The 23,606-nt window shown below is 55.5% G+C and overlaps 1 protein-coding gene and 1 long non-coding RNA gene across 5 annotated transcripts; one reads left to right on the top strand and one right to left on the bottom strand.

Moving 5' to 3' along the window:
- Positions 1-1,874: 1,874 nt before the first annotated feature.
- On the bottom strand, positions 1,875-10,067 carry Gata2 (GATA binding protein 2). 2 transcript variants are annotated; one of them, XM_013114246.3, is made up of 6 exons: positions 9,836-10,067; positions 8,913-9,185; positions 7,854-8,495; positions 6,178-6,323; positions 4,153-4,278; positions 1,875-3,616 (listed from the first exon to the last, which is right to left on the bottom strand). In XM_013114246.3, the coding sequence occupies exons 2-6, from the start codon at positions 9,139-9,141 to the stop codon at positions 3,317-3,319; spliced, it is 1,443 nt and encodes a 480-aa protein (XP_012969700.1). In that variant the 5' UTR covers positions 9,142-9,185; positions 9,836-10,067; the 3' UTR covers positions 1,875-3,316. The 2 variants fall into 2 exon arrangements, with proteins under 2 accessions (XP_012969700.1, XP_012969701.1); XM_013114247.3 differs by having other exon boundaries at positions 8,913-9,164.
- A 129-nt stretch (positions 10,068-10,196) lies between these two features.
- On the top strand, positions 10,197-15,061 carry LOC106021215. 3 transcript variants are annotated; one of them, XR_005873892.1, is made up of 4 exons: positions 10,210-11,460; positions 11,787-12,055; positions 12,482-12,557; positions 14,033-15,061. It is a non-coding gene; the product is annotated as an uncharacterized LOC106021215 (long non-coding RNA). The 3 variants fall into 3 exon arrangements; XR_002382957.2 differs by having other exon boundaries at positions 10,197-11,460; positions 11,787-12,557; XR_005873891.1 differs by lacking the exon at positions 12,482-12,557 and having other exon boundaries at positions 10,219-11,460.
- Positions 15,062-23,606: the final 8,545 nt, after the last annotated feature.

Below are 23,606 nucleotides of genomic sequence, written 5' to 3'. Positions count from 1 at the left end.
ACCTGGCTTTGGACTCTGTGGCCCTGGGTTCTAGGGTCCGTTCTTCAGTTTGGATGTGAGTGTCCATGCTCTAGATTCTGTTTGAGCTATAAATTCCTATGGTTTTTGAGTCCAGGCTGTGATTCCTGATTCTTGGACTTAAACAGCAGGTTCTTTACCAGTAGTTCTCAACCTACCTAATACTGTAACCCTTTAATACAGTTCCTCATGCTGTGGTGACCCCCAACCATAAAATTATTTTGGTGCTATTTCATAAGTAATTTGGCTACTGTTATTAATCACAATGTAAATATCTGATATGCAGTATGTCTGATATGGGACCCTTGTGAAGTGTTGTTCAATCCCCAAGGGGGTTGGAACCTACTGATCGGCTGTCCATTCTGAACTTTGGGCCAGTCAAGTTTGCCCTGAGCCAAGAAGTATCATTATGCCTCACATCTGGGAACATTACCTCCTTAAGTGGTTCCTGTTTGTTCTCACTGATGAGGCTTCCTATGCCTATAACAGTATGTGGCAAAGGGGGGTTGCTAATAGCACGCACACACACACACACACACACACACACACCCCACATGTGCATGCATACCTACTCCCAGATCCGCCTGTTATCAAATCAACTCACAACCTTGTAGTTGAAGGCTGGAGACAAGACAGAAAGCTGCTCCTACCTTCACTGTGGCTGCAACTAGCAGGCTAGAAGGCCAGTATGGTCCAGGTCCTGTGGTGCCGGGGCCACAGTGTACCCAGGGGGAGACACAGCAGCCCAATTAAGCTTCAGTTTGGCTCCTGCCTGACCCAGGTATCTATTCCCCAGGAAAGGATGAGAACAGGGTAATGGTGGCATTGCCAGGGCAGTGTCCTGAGGACAAAGCCCCAGAGATACCCACTACACCCCGACTGGCTGTGGCACTTTGGATGAGGCACTGGTCCTTGCTGGGAGTCTAGCCTTCTGCTCCGTGTGATGACCCAGCAGTCTGATTCAGGAGTGTGGGGATAAGGGATTTTGGAGGATGGGGGTGCTAGGATTGGACTTTGACACTGCTAACAGGATCATAGTGACTAGAGGTGAGCTCTCAGGAGCCTCAATACCAGAGCTGAGGACAGCATCAGAGATGTGGCAGGAAGAGGGTACGGGCATGTGGGTAGTTGGGTGGTCAGAGGCAGGAAGTTCACGGAGATACACAGTGCTTAGGTGTTTGAAGCCAGCCTGAGCAACATAGAGACCCCATAACTCACACCCTCCCAAAAAAATCACTACTGACACCATTGGTGGCCCAGGACACCAGTGACTGCCTGTATCTGGGATCCACACGTTGGCCAAGGGAAACCTTGAGAGATTCTAGGCATATGATTTGTGACAATTGCCAAGATCACTGCCAGAGATGACTTTTGTGCAGGGCTATGACCGGACACGTCACTGATCAGATGCAATGATAACATATCGGTGATAGGTTAGCAGTCACTAAGGACAGGATGGCCGATGCATTGATCGGAATATTGGTAATGGCAACTGTCATGGGTCATTGGTTAGAGACAGCAATCAGTGACAGGGTGATCAAGTTTGTTAATGAACGCAGTTGGCAACCTGGTACCCTAGAAACCAGAGCTGACCACAACTGGGGGGACCTGAGTGCTGCCAGGGAAGTTACTGGCTCTTTGAAAAGCCCAAACAGGCACCTTCCTGGGCTCTCAGAAAAGGATGATGGAGAAGAGCCCTGTCCATCCCCATGTACTTTCCCCTGCACCCTAGGGAGAAGGCTTTAGCCAAATGGGGCCTCTCTGAAAGACAAGAGATAGCAGAAACAAGGCCACCTGACAGCTCAAAGCCCACTGGGGATGTGGAGTCTCAGGGACCCATTTGACAGGCTGCAGCATTCACAAAAAGTATTTTATTATTTTTAACAGTATTCACTTTAAAGGAATAGGAGGGTAGCATACAATTTTTACAGACAATATTTAAATGTTGTACATAGTTAACAATAACTTAGGTCACTAATTCAAAAATAAAACGAGCCAAAAACATAAAAACAGAAAATACTGCCGATTCTTTTTCTTATGCGGGTACTAACACAAAATAAGTTACTTCCGGGTATGGTGCTCTGCAGCAATTGGACGCCAATATTGCACGGAGTTGACTTGTCAGCACAATTGTCTTCCTGGGCTAGGGGCCGCTTGCTGGCTGCCGCACCGCCGCCGCCGCACACAGAATCGAAGCTTGGGAGACATTTTATGTACAGCTGTACCTTGAAGGATCCAGCCAGCCACAAGAGAGCAGAGCCCCCCAGGGATTATGGGACCACTGCCTGCCCCTGTCCCCCAGCAACCAAGAGCATAAGCTCTCCCTTGTCCACAACCTCCTGCTAGGGCCATGGGACTCGAGAACCATTCAAGAAAGAACCGTGAAGCTCAGCCTTGGTTTGTAGGTTTTATTCCTTTCCATGGTGGGGCTTCTGTGGCAACGTACAACTGACTGGACCCAAAATGAGTTTAAAAATAAAACCACTCATCAGTGAGTTAAGCTTATGCAGTTTGGGTTTGAATATGCTCTTATTTATCTTAGAGTGGGAGGGAGTTGAGGGGTTAGCAGAAAAAAGATGTATTTACAGGGGTCCAGCTGGCCTAACAACACAGGCCACAACTTGGCCATTTGGGTCGCACCAGCTTTGGTCTCTCGAAGCCAAGGGAATGATCTGGGAGACGTTTCCCCTTTCCAGAGAATGCTTCCTTCCTGTGACCCAGCCCTGGCCTGGGAATCCGTGCAGGACCGCCTGCGATTGTCTCTGCCCTCCAGGGCTGCGTCAGGGCAGGGGCTACCCTCCAGGCAGCTGGGGAGAAGGCTTAGGCTGAGGCCCTGTAAGTCTGCCCCCCAGAGCCCTGGCTGGTGGCAGTAGGCCCCAGAGAACACAAACAGCCCGTGCCTCTGTGTCTTCACGTCCTTGTATGAAATAAGAGCAAAATAAATTATTTTTTTGCCTTCAAAAAATGGTTTCATTTTTCTGTCTCCAGTCTCCTGTTTCTTCCTATAAACCTGTCTGTTTTGCTCTCTAAGCAACTGTCCGTGAAAAAAACTTTTCTGGGCAGCACCCAGGGCGCACACGAGCTGTAGCCCAGTTAGAAACATTCACAGTAATGGCGGCACAAGGCTGGGAGTCCTCCAAGGAGGTGGTTTCGGCCAGGCTAGGCCGGCAGGAGGAAGTGGGTCTCTTGGAATGAGCAGGAGCCAAAAGTGTGTTCCACCCATCCTGGGAGTGCCCGACCTCACTCTGGTTCTGCCAGCCACCCTCGAAGTCCATGTCTGTCCAGTGGGAAGCTGTGACTAGCCCATGGCAGTGACCATGCTGGACGGGTGGGGGTGGCCGAAGGAGAGACTGGAGGAGGGGTGGATGGGCGTTGGCGTGGGCAGGATGTGTCCAGAGTGGCTGAAGGGTGGGAGGTGGCCCACGGGCGCCATGTGTCCCGCCAGGGCAGCGGCACTGAACGGGGACGACTTCTCCTGCATACACTTGGAAAGCTCCTCAAAGCACTCAGCCCCTTTCTTGCTCTTCTTAGACTTGCTGGACATCTTCCGGTTGCGAGTCTGGATCCCTTCCTTCTTCATGGTCAGAGGCCTGTTAACCTGGGGGCAGCCACGGAGCCTTTAGGACAAGTTCCCTACCCATGAGTCCCTTCTCCACAGGTCATGGGAGACCGGGTTACACATATCCCCAGGGTGCCAGGAATTGTGCCTTCGGGCCTGGTCTCCAATGTCACTCACCAAAGTCCCCTTAAGCCTGCACTGTCACCATTTTCAGGAAAAAGAGATTGCATGGTATAACAGCCCACGCTCTTTCCAGTCCGCTGAAAGCCTGTACCGCTTTTATACTGGTTATATCAAGGGAGACTTTAGTCCCACCCCTGTACCCTCTAATCCTCCCGGGCTTCCAACTTTTCCTAAGACAGAGGTACAAGTTCCCTGCCGGCCCTGCCCCCACCGGTCCCGCCTCCACAGCAGAGGCGACCTTCTTACAGGAAGCCCTTCTGGCACTCTGGGCTGGCCAAGCAGGCTGCCGGCTGCGGCTTCCCAAGCCAAGCCAAGCTGGAGATTGTGGCTGGGGCCGCTGGCCGGGCTGCACAAAGACCTGAGGTCCCTGGGGAGGGGTGGGGTGCACTCACATTGTGCAGTTTGTAGTAGAGGCCACAGGCGTTGCACACAGGGTCCCCGTTGGCGTTCCGGCGCCATAAGGTGGTGGTTGTCGTCTGACAATTCGCACAACAGGTGCCCGCTCTCCTGGCAGCAGACTAGGAGGGGAGGGGCAGCGTCAGCGAGGTCTCTCCCACGCCCCACCTTGACCTCCTCCAGGGCCCTTAGCACCACCCCCAGTCTCGCCGCCCAGCCCAGGAGCAGTGGGTCCCACAGGGGAGCCAAGGCATCTCAGACCAGGGGATTTTAGAATTTGAGAAGTAAACTAGCTGGGAATCACAGAACTTTGGAATAAAGAGCTCTTAGAATCCAAATGATTATAAACACGGAAGGGAAAACCAGCCACGTCCCCCCACTGCCTAGCAATCTAATTTCATAGGTAAGGAAACTGGGTTCCCAGGGACGACTTAGCCCTGTAGCCATCCTGCACTGCTCTGTCTCCAGCTGCAAGTCTCCTCCCCCACTGTTCCCCTGGAAATCCAGAATCCTGGTGAGTCATGGCCAGGAGGCCATGGCGGCAAGACCCTGCACTGCCCAGGGGATCCCAGAAAGGCCTGAGGAAGTTTGAGCCCAGGATTAAAGTACGGAGTTGCCTCGTCCTATACAAGTCACCAGGAGAGATTTAAATTAAATTTAACTACAGTTTAAAAACTAAACACTCAGTTCCTTTGACTGCACGAACCACATTCCTAGCGATCAATAGTCATACTAGCCAGAGGCTTCCACACAGGCCGGAGGAGCAGACATTCTCACTCCCTGCCGGTCTAGATCTCTGGACCAGGGCAGTTCTCACCTGCCGCCTTCACCAGCCCCTAGTCCCAGCCCCCAGGAAATGCCAGTCAGAGGTGGGGAGTGGAAGAGAGGAGGCCTGGTCTCTAGAACAAGGAACTCAAGGTCCACAGAGAAAAGCCTTTTCCTAGAATACAGATCACCCTTCAGCCACTCCTGCCCCAGGTAAAAGGAGGGGTGGTCGTGTCCGGGCCCCCACCCCAACCCTAGTACTGAACTCCACGGGGCAGCCAGGGTGGGGTGGGGGCCAAGTCCAGCGGAGTCTGCAGTGGCCCCAGGCCTGAGCCTGCTCATGGAGGGGACCAGAGCTGGCTGCTGCGGGGGCAGGGAGGGTGAGTAAGCAGCCTGAAGCTGGAATTCTGACTCAGGGGCCAGCGGTGTATCCTCCCCCCACCAGCCCGCACCCGCCCTCACCCTGCTCCAGGGGGAAAAGAAGAAAAAGGCCCCAAAGCGGGCGAACGATTTAAGCTCATAAATCACTTTGCCCTGAAAAAATATATTTATTATTCTTAGCATTTTACACATTATTTGCAGAGTGGAGGGTATTAGAAATTTCAAAACAGCCCAGCGAGAGGCAGGACTGAGTCGAGGTGGCTCTGAAAACTTGCCGGTCCGGAAACAGATACACGAAGTTTCCTTATCTACCGGCTGCAGATGTCCGGATAGGAAACTCCGGCAGGAGATCCGAAAGGACATTTTTTTAAAAATCACTCAAATGAAAATACACAGTATAGGTGACTCCATGGAAAAATAATAAAGGGCAGGTTTTTTTGGTGGCTGCTGTGTGTTATTTAAATAAGCGGAGGAGACTGGGGGCTGGTGGGGGCAGCAGAGCTGCCACAGGGAAAAGTACTTCATGACCCTATTTTTAAAAAGAGCAAATCGAAGGCCAGAACATGAGGGTGGGCTGCTGGACCCTGGGTTCTGGGAATCCTCAGCAGTGGGGACGGGGGCGGGGTGCCCGGTGGCTGCAGGACAGGAAATTCGGCAGGAAAGAATCCACCAGAATGAAGACCGACCTGACTGACCCCCAAATGATTTCACTGATAAGAGACTTTCAGGTGGTGAAGTCTCTGCATTTGAAGTTTTGTTGTTGAGTTGTTTTCGTTTGCTTTTTTTTTTTTAAATTCCTCTTACTAACCACCAGCTCTACCCACGGTTGGTGACCACTGTGGCCCAGCCCTGCCCAGCGATGTGCCCGTTCCTACCAGCCTCCGCTTCGGCTTGATGAGGGGCCGGTTCTGACCGTTCATTTTGTGGTAGAGCCCGCACGCGTTGCACAGGTAGTGGCCGGTGCCATCACGTCGCCAGAGAGGGGTGGCTGTGGCCCCACAGTTGACACACTCTCGGCCTTCTGTGAGGGGGACAAGGAGAGACACGAGGCCTGCTTAGCGGCTTCAGAGAGCCAGAGGATCAAGGCTGACACACATGGTTATATGAAGGGAGACTTTCAGTCCCACCCCTGCAGGCAGAGGGGTCTAGGGGGTCCCCAGAGAAAAGGCCCTGAATCTTTTGAGGACAAATCCCCATCTCAGAGGCTGCTGAAGAAAAAAAACAGAGAGAAGCATGGGCCAGGGATTCTGAGAGCCAGTAGCAAGATACCCGGAAAAGGAATTGAAAGTCAGCTTTGTGGAGCGCAGGCTACAGCCACAGCCGCCCAGCCTGACCTGAGTCTGGGAGCCTCTCTTCCTCCTCTTTCCTCCTATTTCCTCTCACTCCCCCCCCCCAAGGTGCCAGCATCTCCAAGTCTGTTCCCATCTCTGCTATCAGCCCCTTGCTGTCTTTATATTTGGTCCAGGGTCAGGAAGGAAACTTCTCTTCCCCCAGATTTTCTCCTTTTTCAGCCAAACCCCTAGATTTCAATGATCAAAGGTGCTGTTTTTAAAAAATGAAATAATCAAGAAGGTCTTTCACTTTAGGTTAGGTGGCCTTATTTTTTGTTGTTGTTATTTTTGGTCACCTGGAATTCAAACAAAATACAAAACAAACTCGGAAGAAAGGACTACAAAAAAGGCAAAGAGTCTGGTCTTAGAAGGGCGGGAGCTAGAGTCAAGCTGGGTTGGAGTTCAGTGGAGTGAGTGCTTAGCAAGGCGGGACATTTCTTCCTGGTTTATTGGAACTAAGTACCTATGAAGTCAGGCAAGAGAAGGTAGTTTCTGAACTCAGGGGTAAGCTTTGAAGAAAGCCTCCCTCTCCCTTGCTAAAAGTTATGGGAAGGAGCCCCAGAGCCATAGGTTATCGCCTCAAGGCCACATTGCTAGACAAACCCAGCTGGATCCAGCTACCACTGGCAAAGGGGTGCGGGCTGCAGAGGTCCTCGCTCCTACCCTCAGGGGGAAGGATCAGGGTCACTGGGATACAAACAGGCCTTGGGAATTTTGCTTTGGGGAAATCTCCGAAGAGATCTGGAGTCACTGCAATCCTAAAACTAGACTAGCAGAGTTGGAGAACCAGATTCCTTTAGGGCCTGGACCTCTGCAGAGCCCGCAGCAAGCACACACGCTCACAGATACACGTACACACATGCACACACTGGCTCCTTCCCTCACCTACACACTGCACGCTCCCCCACATGCAGTCATGAGGCCGCTCAGTTTCAGCTGAGCGTTTGAGAGACTGGAACCACATTCTGAGTGTCAGCTGATGCTTGCTGACCTTGGAGGGCATGGTGAGGGGTGAGGAAAGGAACTGAGCTCTGGGTACTTAGGGATACTCAGGGGCAGGATGGAAGTTTAAGGGTTCCTTCCTCCCCACACCTGTGGCAGAGAGGACTGCCACCCCATTCTTGGATCAGGCGCACCAGCATGGCCCCTCTTCAGATCACAACCCCCTCTACAGAGGAACGCTCCACCCACAGGCCCTGAAGTCCCACATCTGCCTTTACCTGAGCAAGAGCGTGCCTTGCTTCGCTGCTTAGGGGTGAAGCTGGAGGCTGGACCTCCCAGGAAGCCTCCAGGATGGAAGAGCCCGCTGCCATAGTCATGAGCGGAGGCAGGGACATACGAGGGATAAGTGGGTATCGGGTGGTGAGTTGCAGGCTGAGTGCCCATGGTAGCCAGGCCTGGGCGCAGGGGACTGCCACCTTCCATCTTCATGCTCTCAGACAGTGACACTTGGTACTTGACACCATCCTTGTCCTCACCCCGGGCTACACTACCCCCTGCAGAAGAGGAGGCTGGGGAAGCGGCTCCCGTGGTGCTGGGATCTGGAGACACTTCTTTGGGGGGTGTGGGTGGGAAGCCGAAGAGATGGGAGCCAGAGTGGGCTGCAGTGGGGGTGAGGGAGGCCACTGAACTCCCGCTGCCTCCTCCGCTCCCACCCGCAGCCCCTGGGTACACAGACAGAGGCCCCCCGGGTGCGCCAGCAGCAGAGGGGTGAAGCGGGGTCTTGGAAAACGGACTGACGGTCCAGGGGCTGTGGTGATGGGCAGCGGCGGCAGAGAGAGCAGCTTTGCCCCCGTCCAGCCATGGCAAGCCTGGGCTGTGCAACAAGTGTGGTCGGCACATCTGGCCTCCTGTGAGACGGGCTGCAGCAGAGGGAGAAGGGATGAGTTTGGACAGGGGCCTCAGAGCCATGACACAGGCACACAGGATCACAACTCAGGGAACAACCATCAGCAGCCCCACCCTTTAAAACACCAGAAACGTAACAGCTCAGCCTGTAATCATCAGCAGGGTCGTGGAAGGCCGGAGGACAAGCGGCACAGAGCAACCCCACCGGACAGGGCCCAAAAGGTGTCCCCCAAGACAGCTGGGAATGGACAAAAACCCTACAGGTCTCAGACCCTCCCCAAGAGGTCACTGCCTCCACCTTCCCCAGCCCGATTTCGCAGCTGCTCAGATTCCTGTGGATCCCACATCCGGGAAGCAGCAGCGGGCTGTCCTCCCCTCCGAGGCCTGGTGTATGCGCCGGGCTTGCAGAAACCCGGAGGGCCGAAGCTCACCGTGCGCCGGGCTGTAGGAAACGCGCGCCCGCGCGTGGGCCGGGTTGGCGTAGTAGGGGTTGCCTTGTGAGTCGAGATGGTTGAAGAAGACATCCACTTCGTCAGGAGGCAGCAGCTGCGCTGGCTCCATGTAGTTGTGCGCCAGGCCCGGGTGGTGCGAGTCGGGGTGCTGCGCATTCAATACGGCGGGGTGCGCCATCCAGCGAGGCTGCTCGGGCGCCACCTCCATGGTCCGCTACTGCGGCTTGGGATCTAGGCGAAGGCGGGGCGGCCCTAAGTGACATAGGGGATGTGAGGGGACACTGCCGGCCTCTGACACCCCCCTCCCAGAGTCAGTGTGTTGAGCGCAAAGGCGTTCCAGCGGAGGTCCGCTGAGGTGCAGTCCCGGGTGGGAGGAAAGCGCTGGTCCCTCTACCAAGGTTCAAAACGAAAGGAAGGCGGAGGAAGGGTTCAGCCTCACACACTCGCAAGGAAACTCGCGTTCCCACAGCCGCACACCCAAGCACACGAGGTCACATACAGGGACGGACCCTGACACCGGCGACCCCAAACAAACGCACGCGGAACTGATATCGGGTTCTCACACCGAGCCCCTGTCCTCTGGGCATACAAACACACGAACTCTGACTAAAAGTTAGAGACAAGAGTCTGGACATCCACTCTGGGGCACACTGCACACACACCCCCATTCACTTACATTGTCAATGCATACAGACTAACCTCGACACCCCCAACCCCAAACACGCACACGCACACTCAGTTCCTGGGGCCGAGAGCCGGTCCCCAATGTCCTCTCCAGTAGTCCAACCAGACCTCTTCCCAAGGCATAAAAACGTAATCGCCCACAGGAGATCCTGGCCTGAGTTCCACAGAGATCCCTCCAACCTAGGAGTGCCCACAAGACCCCTGCTCCTCAAACTTACACTCGCAGGCGGCGCGCGAAGGGGAGGGCTCAGCAGTGGAGAGTAAGGGACACTAGGAGAGACCCTAGAACCACGGGTCCCGCGACAGCGCGTCCAGAGACTGGCGGGTTCACGGGATAGGGGCGGGGGACAGCGCGCGCCTCGGCCTCCGGCCCGCCCGGCTCCGGCTCCGGCCCCTCGGCATCCTCCGGCCGCCCTGGCGCCAGCTGCCGACTCCTGCACAGACATGAAGCGGGGGCCGCGCACGCCTAAGAAGCTGGCGCCAGCCAATCAGCGCCGCGCGCCGCCCAGCCTCCGCCCCCCCATTGGCTGCGCCCTCTGCTTCGGCCGCTGGACTTCGGGACTGACCCGGGAGCCGGCCCCCCTCGGCTGCCTGGCCCCCTCCCAGCGCCCTCCGGGCGGCCTCTGATGCCAACGCCCCCCCAGGGGTCCCTCGCCGCGGACAGAACCCTGCACCCCTTCGGCTGACGCTTGGGTCCTCCAACCTCTACCCTCCCAGCAACTAGCCACCAGTGGGGTCCCTGACTTCTCAGGAGTCGAGACACGCATCTTCTGGGTATCTCTCAGCTGGGACCCCAGCCTTCCAAGCTCTCCGGCGGAGCCCCACCTCCTTCGCTACGGATCACGGCCAGCCCCAGTCCAGCGGACTCCCCAGACCTCTGCCTCCTTGTGCAAGGGGCTGGTAGGATCGGCTGGACAGCATGAGTCTAGGACTGTGGACCCCTTTAGGACACCGGACTTTGGCCACTAGGACGCTTAAGACTGTGCTGAACCGATAGTCGCGGTCCGGCCAGTGGCCCAAGGAGAAGAAAAGGCTCCGGGCATGGCCTTTGCAGACCACCAGGCCAAACTGCCTGGGGCGAGGCTGGAGCCGGGGACTGGCGCCAGAGTCGGCTGGAGGGAGACTCCCAGGGCACTAGCCTTATGTATATTTTTTCCGCCTAGGGGTCCCCGAGACGGCCTTCGGGGAGAGGGAAGCAATGTTTTCAGCACTTTGTTCCTAAAATCACCTGGAGTTTTTTCTCCACAGCACCTCCATTATGGCAAGGCAGTGAGCTCGGAGGCGGGCACACAAATCTAGTTCCCTCCTTGGGTACAGACCTAAGACCTTAGCTCAGAAAGAGAATTTCGAGTCAGAGTTTAGGGCAATGTAGACAGGTGCGAGGGATTGGCCGAGCTCGATGCCCTCCATCTAGCCCCTCTGTCTTTGCAGGACCCTAGACCTCCAGGGAATGATCCCAGAGGGGTCCCAGGTGGGTCCCGAGCAGAGGGAGGGCTGGGGTCCCTGCCGCCCCCGAGGATGGGGGAGGGGCAGCAGGATTGACAGTCCGTAATTGGGTAACTGGAGGCGGCTTCTCCGGCCCGGCGGCCCCGCCACCGCGACGCCGGGCCCCTGACGTCACCCGATTCGCCAGGAAATGAACTTTTTAATAATCCAAGGAGGGAGGAAAGCCCTCGGTCCCCTCGGCTCGGGGGGCGCCCAGCCCGGCTCAGCTCTGCGGGCGCGCTCCCATCACCCCCCTCCCACGTCCTCTGCGGACAGCTCTGAGGGGGCGCGCACACCGCAGGGCCTCCTCCGGCCTCTGCGCCTGGCGTCCGTCTGACTGTCCGAGGCTTTGGAACAGGTAAAGGCCCTGAGCCCGGGGTGCAGAACTGCACCGGGACGGAAACCCGCGTCTCTCGCGCCCTGGGGGGGAGGGGGTCCCTGCTGTCCAAGGTGTTCCCTGCGCTTCAGCTCTCCTGAGCCAGCAGGGGTCCAGGCGGTTCGGGAGTACACAGCCAGCCTACGCGGGAGGTCGTGCGAGGAGAGGGCGAGGGGCTGCAGGGGCTCAAGGCCTCAGTGCCTTGGGCCGGCTGGGCAGGTAGGTGGTCTCTGTGCCACCAAGCTCGCGCTCCCACCTAGGACCCGCTCCCTCTCGGGACGGCTTTCTCGACTTCTCCCCGCCTTTAGACCACGATTCTTCTTTAACACGCAAAGCGAGATAGTCATGGAGTTTCCAGTGTTCCTTGTCCCTGGAACCTAGCTGAGCATCTAAAGGCCTCGCAGCCTCGGCGATAACCCTCCTCTCGGCAACGGTGCCCCATGCGGACGAATCCCAGGCCTCTGCACTGCAGACTTCCAGGAGAGCGCGGAGCACAGAGGAAGCTGCCCTGGCCGTCGGCGCCTCTGCTGGCAGGGCGCGGGGAGGGGGGGCTCTTCCACACCACCCCCGAAAGCAGGTAATTCCCCTCTTTTCTCCCAAAGTCGCAATTAAAATTATCACTGTTTGAACGAGATGGGGGTTGCGGTTTCCACGCCACGTCTCGCACAGGGCAGGTCCTGCCTCTCGCATAGGTGAAAGGGGTCAGCCCGGCGGGTCCCCACTAGAAACACGAGCCCCAGTGTTGCCCACCTGCCTACCGCAGAGCGGGGTGCAGAAGGGGCCGAAGGGGATTTAATTACTCCACTCGGCAGCTCAGAAAATCGCTAAGCCGGGCGGTTAAGCGACGCTTGAGCCAGGGCCTCAAGAGACCCGCAACATCCTGATTGCCCACAGACTGGGCATGGGGTTGGGGCGAGGGGTGTCCTGCCAGGTCCTCTGAGGCCCTGGGGCTGCCTTCTGGAAAGTGCAAGCAACCAACCGGCTGGCCTGAGCCCTTGCCGAGGTTGGAACTCCTGCGTCCGATGCGGGACTGCAGTTTTCCAGCAGGAACGAACCGGTCTGAAAGGGAAAATTGCCGGGTAGGTAGCAGGGAACTGAATTGACAAATAAAGGGGAACCCGCGCTGATGAACGCGTGTGAACCAGATGGATCCACGGCTGAGAACCCACTACTAGGCCGAAAATGAACCGCTAATGAAGCCCAAACAAACACCAGGGAGGGCCGATCCCCATCCCAGCATGGCTTAGATTCGGTTTCCACCAGCCCCCGCCGGCCCCCCAAAACGAAAGCAGATTTATTCCAGTTTACAACCTCCTACTATGAGGTCCCCAGAACACCTTCAGGTGCACTCTGTCTTTTTGTTGTTGCTGCTGCTGTTGTTTATTTTGGAACACACCTAGGGCTGTTTTTCTCTGAACAAAACTGCTTTTCCTTCCGCGGGAACAAGATTTCTAGGAGAATAGAGAGAGCTTGGCTCCCAAGCTGAATTATCTAACCACCATTTGAGAGAGAGAGAGAGAGAGAGAGAGAGAGAGAGAGAGAGAGAGAGAGAGAGAGAGAGAGAGAGAGAGAGAGAGAGAGAGAGAGAGAGAGAGAGATCTGGAATCTTCTGTAGAGAGGGGGCAATGGGGGTGCTTCTGAGTGGGAGCTGGGTTCTGTGGACCCAGGCCCTGTTCTGGGTGTGGCCCGGCTCCTGCAAATCAGTCTAAAAGAAGATGGAGTCATATAGGCCCCTAGTTGGTGCTGCCCACCCCACTTGCCCTTTGTTTAAACTTTGCTCTTCCAAGTCATACCTCTGGGATCACACGTCTGCCCTCTCCTTGCAATCTAATTCTCTCCTAAAGACAGCTACCTGGTCGGCGAGCTTATGACTGCCTTCAGAACCGAAGTCATTCACAATCCAGAGGCCTCCAGCCCTACATTAGCCACAAGCTTTGAGGGGCACTGGGAAGGAAGTGGGGAAGCTTTGGCTACAGTGTCCTCTCTGGAGGAGTCAGAGATGTCCCAGGCAGCATCCATCAATTCAGAAGGGTTCTAACAGTACCTCTTGCTCTCTTGGGATTCGATTCCAGCTTCTCAGATCAAAAGATTCCCACTTCCCTAGCATCTGCCATCTTACTCTGAGTCTTTTGGAAATAACAGACACTGGTACTCAGTGTCTTAGGTGACTGGCCCGCTGGTGCCAGGTGCCTAGGACTCTGAAATTTCTAGTCAACTTCTAGCCTTCATACCCCACCCACAGACAATCGGGGGCCTCCTCTTCGCCAACAGCTATGCTTTGCTCAGAGGCCTGGGGGTCAGCGGCTTGACAACTGCTAAATGCATTTCGTTAGATGCAATTTGCTTGCAATTTGTCAACCCGGCTGGGAAACGCTCTCCAGACGCCTGGCAGACGCTTTGGCTCTATCTGGTTCCTGGATCCTGACTGCTTATAAACGAATCCCGACGTGGGCCTCAGTGTAGACCCAGAACTTAACCCCCAGATGTTCCCGACCTTGGGAGGCAAGTTTATTTTTCCAAACAAACGAATTTCTTTCCTTGTTTTCTGGTAAAGGAGTAGATGCCACACAGGAGGCCCTTCTGAACACAAGACCTTTCCCCTCACCGCTGGGGTAAGCGGAGTTCAAGTCCGGCCGCCACCGAACGGTTCAGTGCTCGGCGTCCAGACAGGTCCAGAGCTCTGTCTACGCCTATCCACAGCAGATCCCCAAGCCCGCGTCCGCTTCGTTTTTATTGAAATCCCCCTGAAAGGATTCTGGCTCCGACTTGGGCAGGGGAAGACTTAAACACCCTGCGCTCTCCCCCACCTGCACCCTCGCTCGCCACACAGGATAAAGGGCCGCGGGGCGCTTCGAGCGGGGGGCACAAGCAGGAGCGAGCCGGGTTAAGCCGCGCAAAGCCGGTGCACGGGACCAGCCGGCAGGTGCAACCAGCGACCGGCGGCCCGGCTTGGGCGCATCGGCCGCCGCGACCCGGGGGTGGGGAACCGCCGAGACAAAGGCTCCAGCTCTGGAGTGGGCGGGGGCGCGTCGCAAAGCTCTCGAAAGCCAGGTCTCGAGGTCCACGACTCCGGAAAAAAACCGAAGGCTGGAGCACCCAGGCTTTGGGTTTCCTGATGACCTGGGTTTGAGCCACTAGTCGGACCGTGCGATCCGGGTGTTGAGAAGGCCGTGCCTGGGATCCGGAGGTTCGGGACAGCGCGGGCGGAATGCAGGAACTTACCGACTGCGGCGCGGTGGGCGGCGCCCTCGGGCGGCCACGGCCAGGGCTCAGCAGGGAGGGAGCGGTGTACGCGGCGTGGCTAGTCGGCCCGCTGGAGCCGGTGAGACAGCGGCGGTCACCAGCCGGACTCCGGCGCAGCGCCTAACGAAAGATCGGTGCGCAGGCGGTCGCTTTTGTCCGCTTGATGGGCCCCAAGACCAGCTATGGTTGAGGTGATCGCAGGCTAGAGAGACCTGAGCAGTGAGCTACCGCCCGGCTGGCCTGGCCACCTCTCTTGGTTCTGGCTGCCTCTCGGTTCTCGGCCGCCGCGCGGCAGCTTTTTATTTCGACATCACTTCGCGGGGGGAAGGGGGCGCCGCAGGGGGGCAGGAGGGTGCCCGGGCTCTGCGCCCTGTCTGCCGGGTCCAGCCGCTGGGCTGGCCAGGCTCGGGCCACTAGTCAGTCGAGGCGCGCACACCCGACAGGCCACTCCCGCCTTCTCAGGGCCATGCAAGCACTTCTGCTCTCAGGGATGTAATCTCAGAAAGCCTGGGATGTCTCTCCTTTGAGACTCTCCCTCACAAGCAAGTACACAGACACCTGCCCCTCCTTCCATACACACATTATGCACGTGCTGTCGCTCTGTAAATGTCCCCAGATAGGCGCTCTCTGGCACACAAACACCCATGTGCACACATAGGTATAAGGTACACACACACACAACACACACACACACAGTCACACAACTCCCTCATTTCCTGCACATTTGGCGAAGTGCAGATGTATTCCCACTTCCTTCCCCATAGATGCCCGTTCCCAACTCAGCAGAATTTAAGAATGGAGTTTCTGGTGTGTCCTTGGCCCATTTACTGGCAAACCTTTTGCATCAGAGAATGCAAGGAGAGCAAGAGACTTGTCCTTACTGGGGTAGAGGAGGCAGCCTGGTGGCAGTCTGCGCCCTAAAGAGGTACCTGAGCTAGGTAGCAATGAGACCCATTCCTAGTACTACTTTAGGTCCTTGTGGGAAATTCACAGAACCATACAGACTTACTGTTTGGAAAGATTATGCGTCCTGGTGTGCCCCGTGCAGGGAGTGGGTCTGCTGCTTCTCTCCCAACCAGCTGTTTTAGGTCCTTCTGAATCTGGTGCATTGTTTATGCACCCTCTGTATGCAGTTCAGTTTATGTGCCCCGTGGGCTATGCGTTCACAATAGAGAACTCACAGAAGTGTTTGTGAATCCAAGAGTGTCCCTAAGCACCTGTAGTGGGTAGTTGGTCGAGGAATGACTGTTACTAGAGTGTGATCCTGCACGTGCATGTAAGAATTCTCTGTTCTTACATGAGAATGCTCTGTGGAACTGGGTGTATGTCTCTGTGTCCAGATATCTGAGACAGGCCATCATCTTCAAGAATCATGTGATAGGCAGAGGATATCTCTAAGTATGTCTCAATCAGTGTGCTACCTTTGTGTATTTGTGTTTGTATCTAGACATATATTTGTATATGTGTCTTTAATAAACCTGGCTATCCATCCATGTATATGTTTCAGCTTGTATTTTGTATTTAGGTGTGTGTGTGTGTGTGTGTGTGTGTGTGTGTGTGTGTGTGTGAAAGCTGGGGGTTTGCAATGTATCTGGATACTCACTGACAAGTCTATTAATAAGGGGTGTGTGTGTCTGTGTATCTGAGGCCATACAGGTGTGTATGTGTTTAAAGGCAAGGTCTCGCTATGTCACTGTGGCTGGTCTGGAACTCACAGTGATATACCTACCTCTGATTCCTGAGGGCCGGGATTAAAGGTGTGCCCTACCACTCATGGTTAATATGTCTTAATGGCAGGTGTTGATGTCTAACTTTGAGCTGAAGGCAGATGTGACAAACGTATCCAAGTATGTCAGCATATCTGTTGCTTCAGTGGAACTGATGTGTTGGGCTTGGTGTTTGTGGCCATGTCTGAGGGGTGGGCACCTGTGTCTATCACTCCATCCTGAATCTGTGTTTCTGTATTCAGGGCTATTCTATGTCTGGTAAAGAAGGAGTGTGGAGACAGTATGTGTATCCTCCAGGCTCCCTGGCCACCCAAGCACCTTCCCTAACCAGCAGGGCAGGCAGCCAGTGGAGCCCCGGGGTGCCATTTACTCTGGCACTTTCTGTCTGTCTGTGGGAGGGGGAGATGAGTTGATAAGCCTTATCTGCTATTACCAGGGCCATGCTGAATAACCGTTCTAATGAGGTGGCCTCACTGGGACCACCAGCTCCCAGGCCCCCCTCCTATTGGGTAGGGGCATGGCCAGCCAGACCCAGAGCACAGAGCCAATCCCCTAGAGACCCGGTAAACCCTGTGTCCTAGAGACCCTTATTATTATTATTTTTTGATTTGCCTTGTTTCTTAGAGGAAGGTCCTTGGTGCTATATCGGGGAATCAAGTCCTGTCTTCTTCATGGACTTGTCTGGGCTGGTTAGAAAAACCAGAGTCCCTCAGTCTGGCTTCTGGAGGCTCAGTATGAAGTCCAGAACTTGGGATGGAGGGAATTGGAGTCCCAGTGACAGAAAGATCCAGAAAAAGGGAGGGACTGAAGCAGCAGGGACTCTAGGGACAGATTTTTAAAAATGCAGTCGCGCTAACGGGCAGAGGTGCGAGCAGGGTGGGCCCAGGGACTGGGGTACTTAGGCCGAAATAAACAACTAACAAGTGGCAGAATGAATTAGAGAGGTGGGAATAGAGGCGAAGAAAGTATCAACCAGAGAGAGGCACGGACAAGGAGACAGAATCGAGATGCGGAAATGCAAACTACAGAAACATGAGAGCAAGAGAAGAAAAGTCTAGAGAGGCGTGGGGGGGAGCAGAGCTGGGGGGAAGCAGAGCTGGGGGAGACGGCAGACCAAAGATGGAGAGACCGAGTCTGCCCGGTCGAGGGGAAGCCAGGGCCTTGGAGACCGGGCAAAGCATGAGCCGAGGCTTGGACCCCGGGCGGGGCACCGATCACGGGGCGGTGGCGACGGACAGGGGGGTCTGAGTGGGGCTGAGCCGCTGTCCGGGGTAATTTTTCATCTCGGCCGGCTAATCTTTGTTCCCGGCGAAGATAATGAATAGCCAATCGTTATCTGCCCGGCTCCCGGAGGCTGCCCGAGAATGGGGTTGTACAGGGCTGGGAATTGTTTCCAAAGTGCCGCGGAATAAATGGTCTTTCTTATCTCTGCCTTCCAGATTATCGCAGCCCTTTCAGAGCGCGCACAACAAATGCGCCCGCCATCGAATGCAGCATTTACCACCGCAGATCCGCGCGCCGATGGGCAGGCAGATAGCGTCCGCGGGGGGCTCGCCGGGCGGCGAGTGTGCGCCCCGGCTCTGCCCGGTGTGTTTTGAGGAACACGTGGGTATGCCAGTGAGTGGACCCTGAGCAAGCAAGGATGTGAGTGTGCGAGTGTGCCTCGACAGAGTGCACGTGTGCGAACCCCTGAGCACACGCGTCGTGAGTGTTCGCGGCGAGTGCCAGGACGAGACGCCGGGACGCAGGCGGTAAGCGGTGCTGCACGTGACCGCGCGGGGAAAGCATGCAATGGGTGTGCTAGCCGCGTGCACGAGAGAATTCACTGTGAGGGCCTACAGGTACCTGGCCCCGGAGGATGCTGTTAGTGGTGCGGAATAGAGGGGTTTGCAGCCACTCAAGAATGTTATGTGTATCAAGCGCAGGCCGCACTCCACAAGGTGTGTTTCCGAAGCTGCGGGATGGACGCAGTAGCGGGCATTTGAGCTAGTGGCACTGGCTTTTGGAACCGGCACGGATCTGTGGGACAGTGTGTACCCAGGGCGACCGGGTGTGCCCAGAGATGCGCGAAAAGAAGGTCCGCTTTCGGGCCTTGCTTGAGCCTGTGTTGTGCAGACTCGGGGCTGGACATTGGCTGTGAGGAAGAGACCGCTGTATGCCTGGTCCGGAGAGTGCTGGAGAGTGACACCGGGCCAGCGGCTGTTTTGGGGGACTTCGAGAATGCCCAGCGGTCCTGGTCCTGGTCCTGGGGCCCCTCCGCCAAAGCGCTGCAGCTGGGACGACAGAGCCCAGCCCGCCGCCCGAGGTCCCGGCCGTGAGTGACACGCGCCGCCACAAAGGCTGTATTTTTCCAGGCCCGCGCCCCGCCTGCGCGCGATGGTCCCCATGGCGACGCAGATAGCGCGCGGCCATTTTCCTATCTCCCCGGAGTCTATTATACAGCGGGATTAGCTCATCTCCAGGCAGGTCAAACCCAAAGTCACACAACCTGCGGCGTGAGCCCCGCCTCCGGCCGCTCCTCCTCCGCAGCCGGAGCGGGCGACCCCCGCGGCGGGGCCCGTACGCGGGTGCAGAGCGCCACCTGGCGGCCGCGAGTTCCCGGCGCGCTGCGTAAGAGCCTGCAGGTGCCCAGGGCTGTGGCTTTGTGTGGTCGCCTGGGCAACCCCTAGGGAAAAGCTGGCACTCAGTAGGTACCCCCACACCATTTGCTGGAGGGATGGACGGGAACAGGGGCTGACTTCCAAAGGCCACCGCATGTTGTCAACAAAAGCCCATACCACTGAATGAAGAATAAAAGCCGATCTCCCTTGCAAGCCTGGTAGAAGTCTTGCTGACCCAGGCCCAGTTTCCTTCCTTCCTTCTTTCTCCAGGAACCATGGCCTTTGGGTTCTCTGGACAGGAACCCTGTCTCCCTGTGTCTGCTGGTTCCTCCACCCAGAGACGTCAGCTTGAGGTCAAATGTCAACCATCAGACAGAAGTTGTTCTGCTCTCCCCTATGCCTCCTCTGTTTGTTAGTCAATTTCATATTATCTAATGAATTCTCTAATACCAATTGCTTGTTCGGCAGTCTGTGATGTTCTGGACAATGGTGGAGAGGTGGAATTCTGACTGGTTGGGATTATCACAAGTTAAGAACTGGTTGGGGACTAGAGGGGTAAGCCCCATGCGCCAGGTTGCACAGCTTTCTCTTCATGTTGAACCTAGGATACTCAGTAGCTGTGAGTTACAAGAGTTACTCCATAGCCACTCCTGCCCCAGGGTCAGTGCCCACCTACTCCATCCGGAGGGGAGTTCCTCTCCTCTGCACCTGCTGTGAGGGTGAACTCACCCCACCGGCTGTCTTAGAGCGGCCCTGAGTGGTGGTACCTGAGCCTCAGGAGACCTCACTCAAGATTTAGGTCAATTAGGCAGAGCAATCCTGGCCTTGGGGGTCCATTGCTGACTGTGAAGCTGGGGCCATGTGCTGCCGAATGGAGCTCAGCAGACTCCCTCCTGGGGGTGGGAGCACTGGGAGAGTCTTGGCCAGGAGTACTGGAGGCTACCTTCAGGTTCTAGCAGCTTCCCCAGCACTGTCCTGGAAGAGGAGCTGAGTGGGGACCCCTGCACACCACCCACACCCCCCACACCCTGCACACCACCCACACCCTCCACACTATCCACAACCCACACCATCCACACCACACACCACCCACACCACCCACACCACCCACACCACCCACACCCTGCACACCACCCACACCATCCTCAACCCACACCATCCACAACCCACACCATCTACAACCCACACACCATCCACAACCCACACACCATCCACAACCCACACCATCCACACCACACACCACCCACACCACCCACACCACCCACACCACCCACACCACCCACACCACCCACACCACCCACACCATCCACACCATCCACAACCCACACCATCCACACCACCCACACCATCCACAACCCACACCATCCACAACCCACACACCATCCACAACCCACACCATCCACAACCCACACCATCCACACCACCCACACCATCCACAACCCACACCATCCACACCACACACCACCCACACCACCCACACCACCCACACCATCCACACCACCCACACCCTCCACACCACACACACCATCCACAACCCACACCATCCACACCACACACCACCCACACCACCCACACCACCCACACCACCCACACCACCCACACCATCCACACCACACCATCCACAACCCACACACCATCCACAACCCACACACCATCCACAACCCACACCATCCACAACCCACACCATCCACAACCCACACCATCCACAACCCACACCATCCACAACCCACACACCATCCACAACCCACACCATCCACAACCCACACCATCCACAACCCACACCATCCACAACCCACACACCATCCACAACCCACACCATCCACACCACACCATCCACAACCCACACACCATCCACAACCCACACACCATCCACAACCCACACCATCCACAACCTACACACCATCCACAACCCACACACCATCCACAACCCACACACCATCCACAACCCACACCATCCACAACCCACACCATCTACAACCTACACACCATCCACAACCCACACACCATCCACAACCCACACACCATCCACAACCCACACCCTCCACACCACACACACCATCCACAACCCACACCATCCACAACCCACACCCATCCACAACCCACACCATCCACAACCCACACCATCCACAACCCACACCATCCACAACCCACACCATCCACACCACACACACCATCCACAACCCACACCATACACAACCCCCACACACCATCCACAACCCACACCATCCACACCCCACACCATCCACACCACACCATCCACAACCCCACACACCATCCACAACCCCACACACCATCCACAACCCACACCATCCACAACCCACACACCATCCACAACCCACACCATCCACAACCCACACCATCCACAACCCACACCATCCACAACCCACACACCATCCACAACCCACACACCATCCACAACCCACACACCATCCACAACCCACACCATCCACAACCCCACACCATCCACACCTCCTCCCACACCACTCAAACCCCCTCCCACACCACCCACACCCCTCCCACGTCATCCACACCCTCTGCCAGCTGGGCAGCCTTATGCAACTTTCTTTCCCACTCTGAGCCTCTGGTTCTGTCTCCACAGTTGGTCTTGTGTTCGAGCTTGCCTTTGAAATAATCTTGTGAGCCTGGCTTATCAAGTTGGCAGACAAAGTCTCCAGCCTGTGCCATCTCCAATGCCCGCCCGCATATAAAGAATCTCATGTCTTGCTTCTTGTGAAACACTTCAAGATTGGCCAATTTGTGCCTGAGTTCCTGTATGCTGAAGTTCTGCAGAACCTCCTCTGAGCACCTGGTGCCAGCCCATTCCCATCCCCTGGGTCAAGAGTGTGTCTCAACCAGGCATTGGTGGCACATGCCTTTAATTCCAGCACTTGGGAGGCAGAGGTAGGAGAATCTCTGTGAGTTCGAGGCCAGCCTGGTCTACAGCCTGTCGAGTTCCAGGACAGCCTCCAAAACAATACAGAGAAACCCTGTCTTGAAAAAACAAAACAAAACAAAAAGAGTGTGTCTCTCACCTAGACACTGAGTACTAGTGGTTGCGTTAGTTTTGATTTCCCTTCCATCACTGGGGCCTTCTGACTTGTTTTTTCCCTGCAGGACCAGAAAACCACTTAGCAACTAATTCGTCAAGGAATTAATGCAAACAACATTTAAAGGAGACACAGCCATACTATAAAGGTCCCTGACTGTGCAATATTGAACTTTGTCCAACGTACCAATACAGTGAAGCAGCCAGACCTGACTCATCATACAGATTAATAAACCATCAGATTATGGTAAGAATTGGGAGAGGATACGCTTTCTAATATCCAGGCCTTCCTCTAAACAGTGGGAGTAAATGAAAGGTGGATGCAGCCACTGTATGCAGCAGTTAGAGGTGTGGTAAGGCAGTAGGCACAGCAAAGCCATGAGGAGGCTTGAGGAGAAGCCTCTTACAAGAGCTCAGGGACACATTACATACAGAGCGCTGACTGGGCCAACAAGATGGCTCGGTGGATAAAGGTTTGCCACCAAACCTGACCTGAATTCAATCCCTAGGACTCACATAGCAGAAGGAGCTAATCAACTTCTGCAAGTTGTCTTCTGGCCCTCACCCACCCCATAATAAGTGCAAAACAAAAGTGTCAACAAACCCTATGAAACACAATAGAAAAGTGCAAAAGGGAATAGAGAGAAGTTTCATTGAAAATAAGATGTCTCTTAAATAAATCAAAACATGCAATTCCCCTAATATATCTCATTAATTCAGTTCCATCTGTATCAATTTTTGTGCTTTCTCTCTCTGTCTTTCCCTCTCTCTGTCATTGTCATGGTTTTGTGGGGTGTGCTCGGGATGGAACTCAGGTCCCTGTGATGACCTCTGAGCTAAGTGAGACACAACTTTGAAAGACAAATTGCAGCTCTGAGTCAGATTCATGAGCAGTGGTGTCACACACTTTTAATTACCCAGCATACAAGAGGCAGAGCCAGGTGGACCTTTGATTTCTAGGTCAGCCTAGTCTACAGAGTTCCAGGACAGCCAGGGCTATGTAGAGACATTGTCTCAAAAACAAACAAACAAAAAAACCAAAACAAAACAAAATAAAAAACCAAAAAAGAACTCCCTGGCTTACTGGCCTTGTTTGGGATGGGTTCATTTACATTTTGGAAGTTGCTCAGCCATTTGGAAACAGGTGGCAGCATGGAGGGCTGAGAAGTACCTGGAGGATGGTGAGGTGTGGCGAGGGTCCCACCCTGTAGTCTGTCTACCCAAAACCTGACCTTTTCTCCCAACTGCATGGCTGTTCCCCTGCTCCCTGCTGCTGTCTTTTCCCGGCTAGATTACCATAGCAACGTTCTCTCTGGACATTGCAGCCAGGGTCCTATGGGAATCTCCTGCCGTACCAGAAGCCCCGAGAGCTGGTCCTTTGTTATCCTCCAGCCACCGAGCTGTCCTCCTGGCTCGCTTACACGGTTCAGCCCTCTCCCCAGGTGCTGCATGTTACCTCACCAGCCCACTTCTTGTTCAGTTGGGAGAGGAGGCCATAGCAGGGACCAGGAG

Source organism: Mesocricetus auratus, unplaced genomic scaffold (genome assembly GCF_017639785.1).
Source record: "Mesocricetus auratus isolate SY011 unplaced genomic scaffold, BCM_Maur_2.0 Super-Scaffold_100676, whole genome shotgun sequence".
NCBI classification, from domain to species: domain Eukaryota; kingdom Metazoa; phylum Chordata; class Mammalia; order Rodentia; family Cricetidae; genus Mesocricetus; species Mesocricetus auratus.
This window is presented reverse-complemented; position numbering and strand designations above follow the sequence as displayed.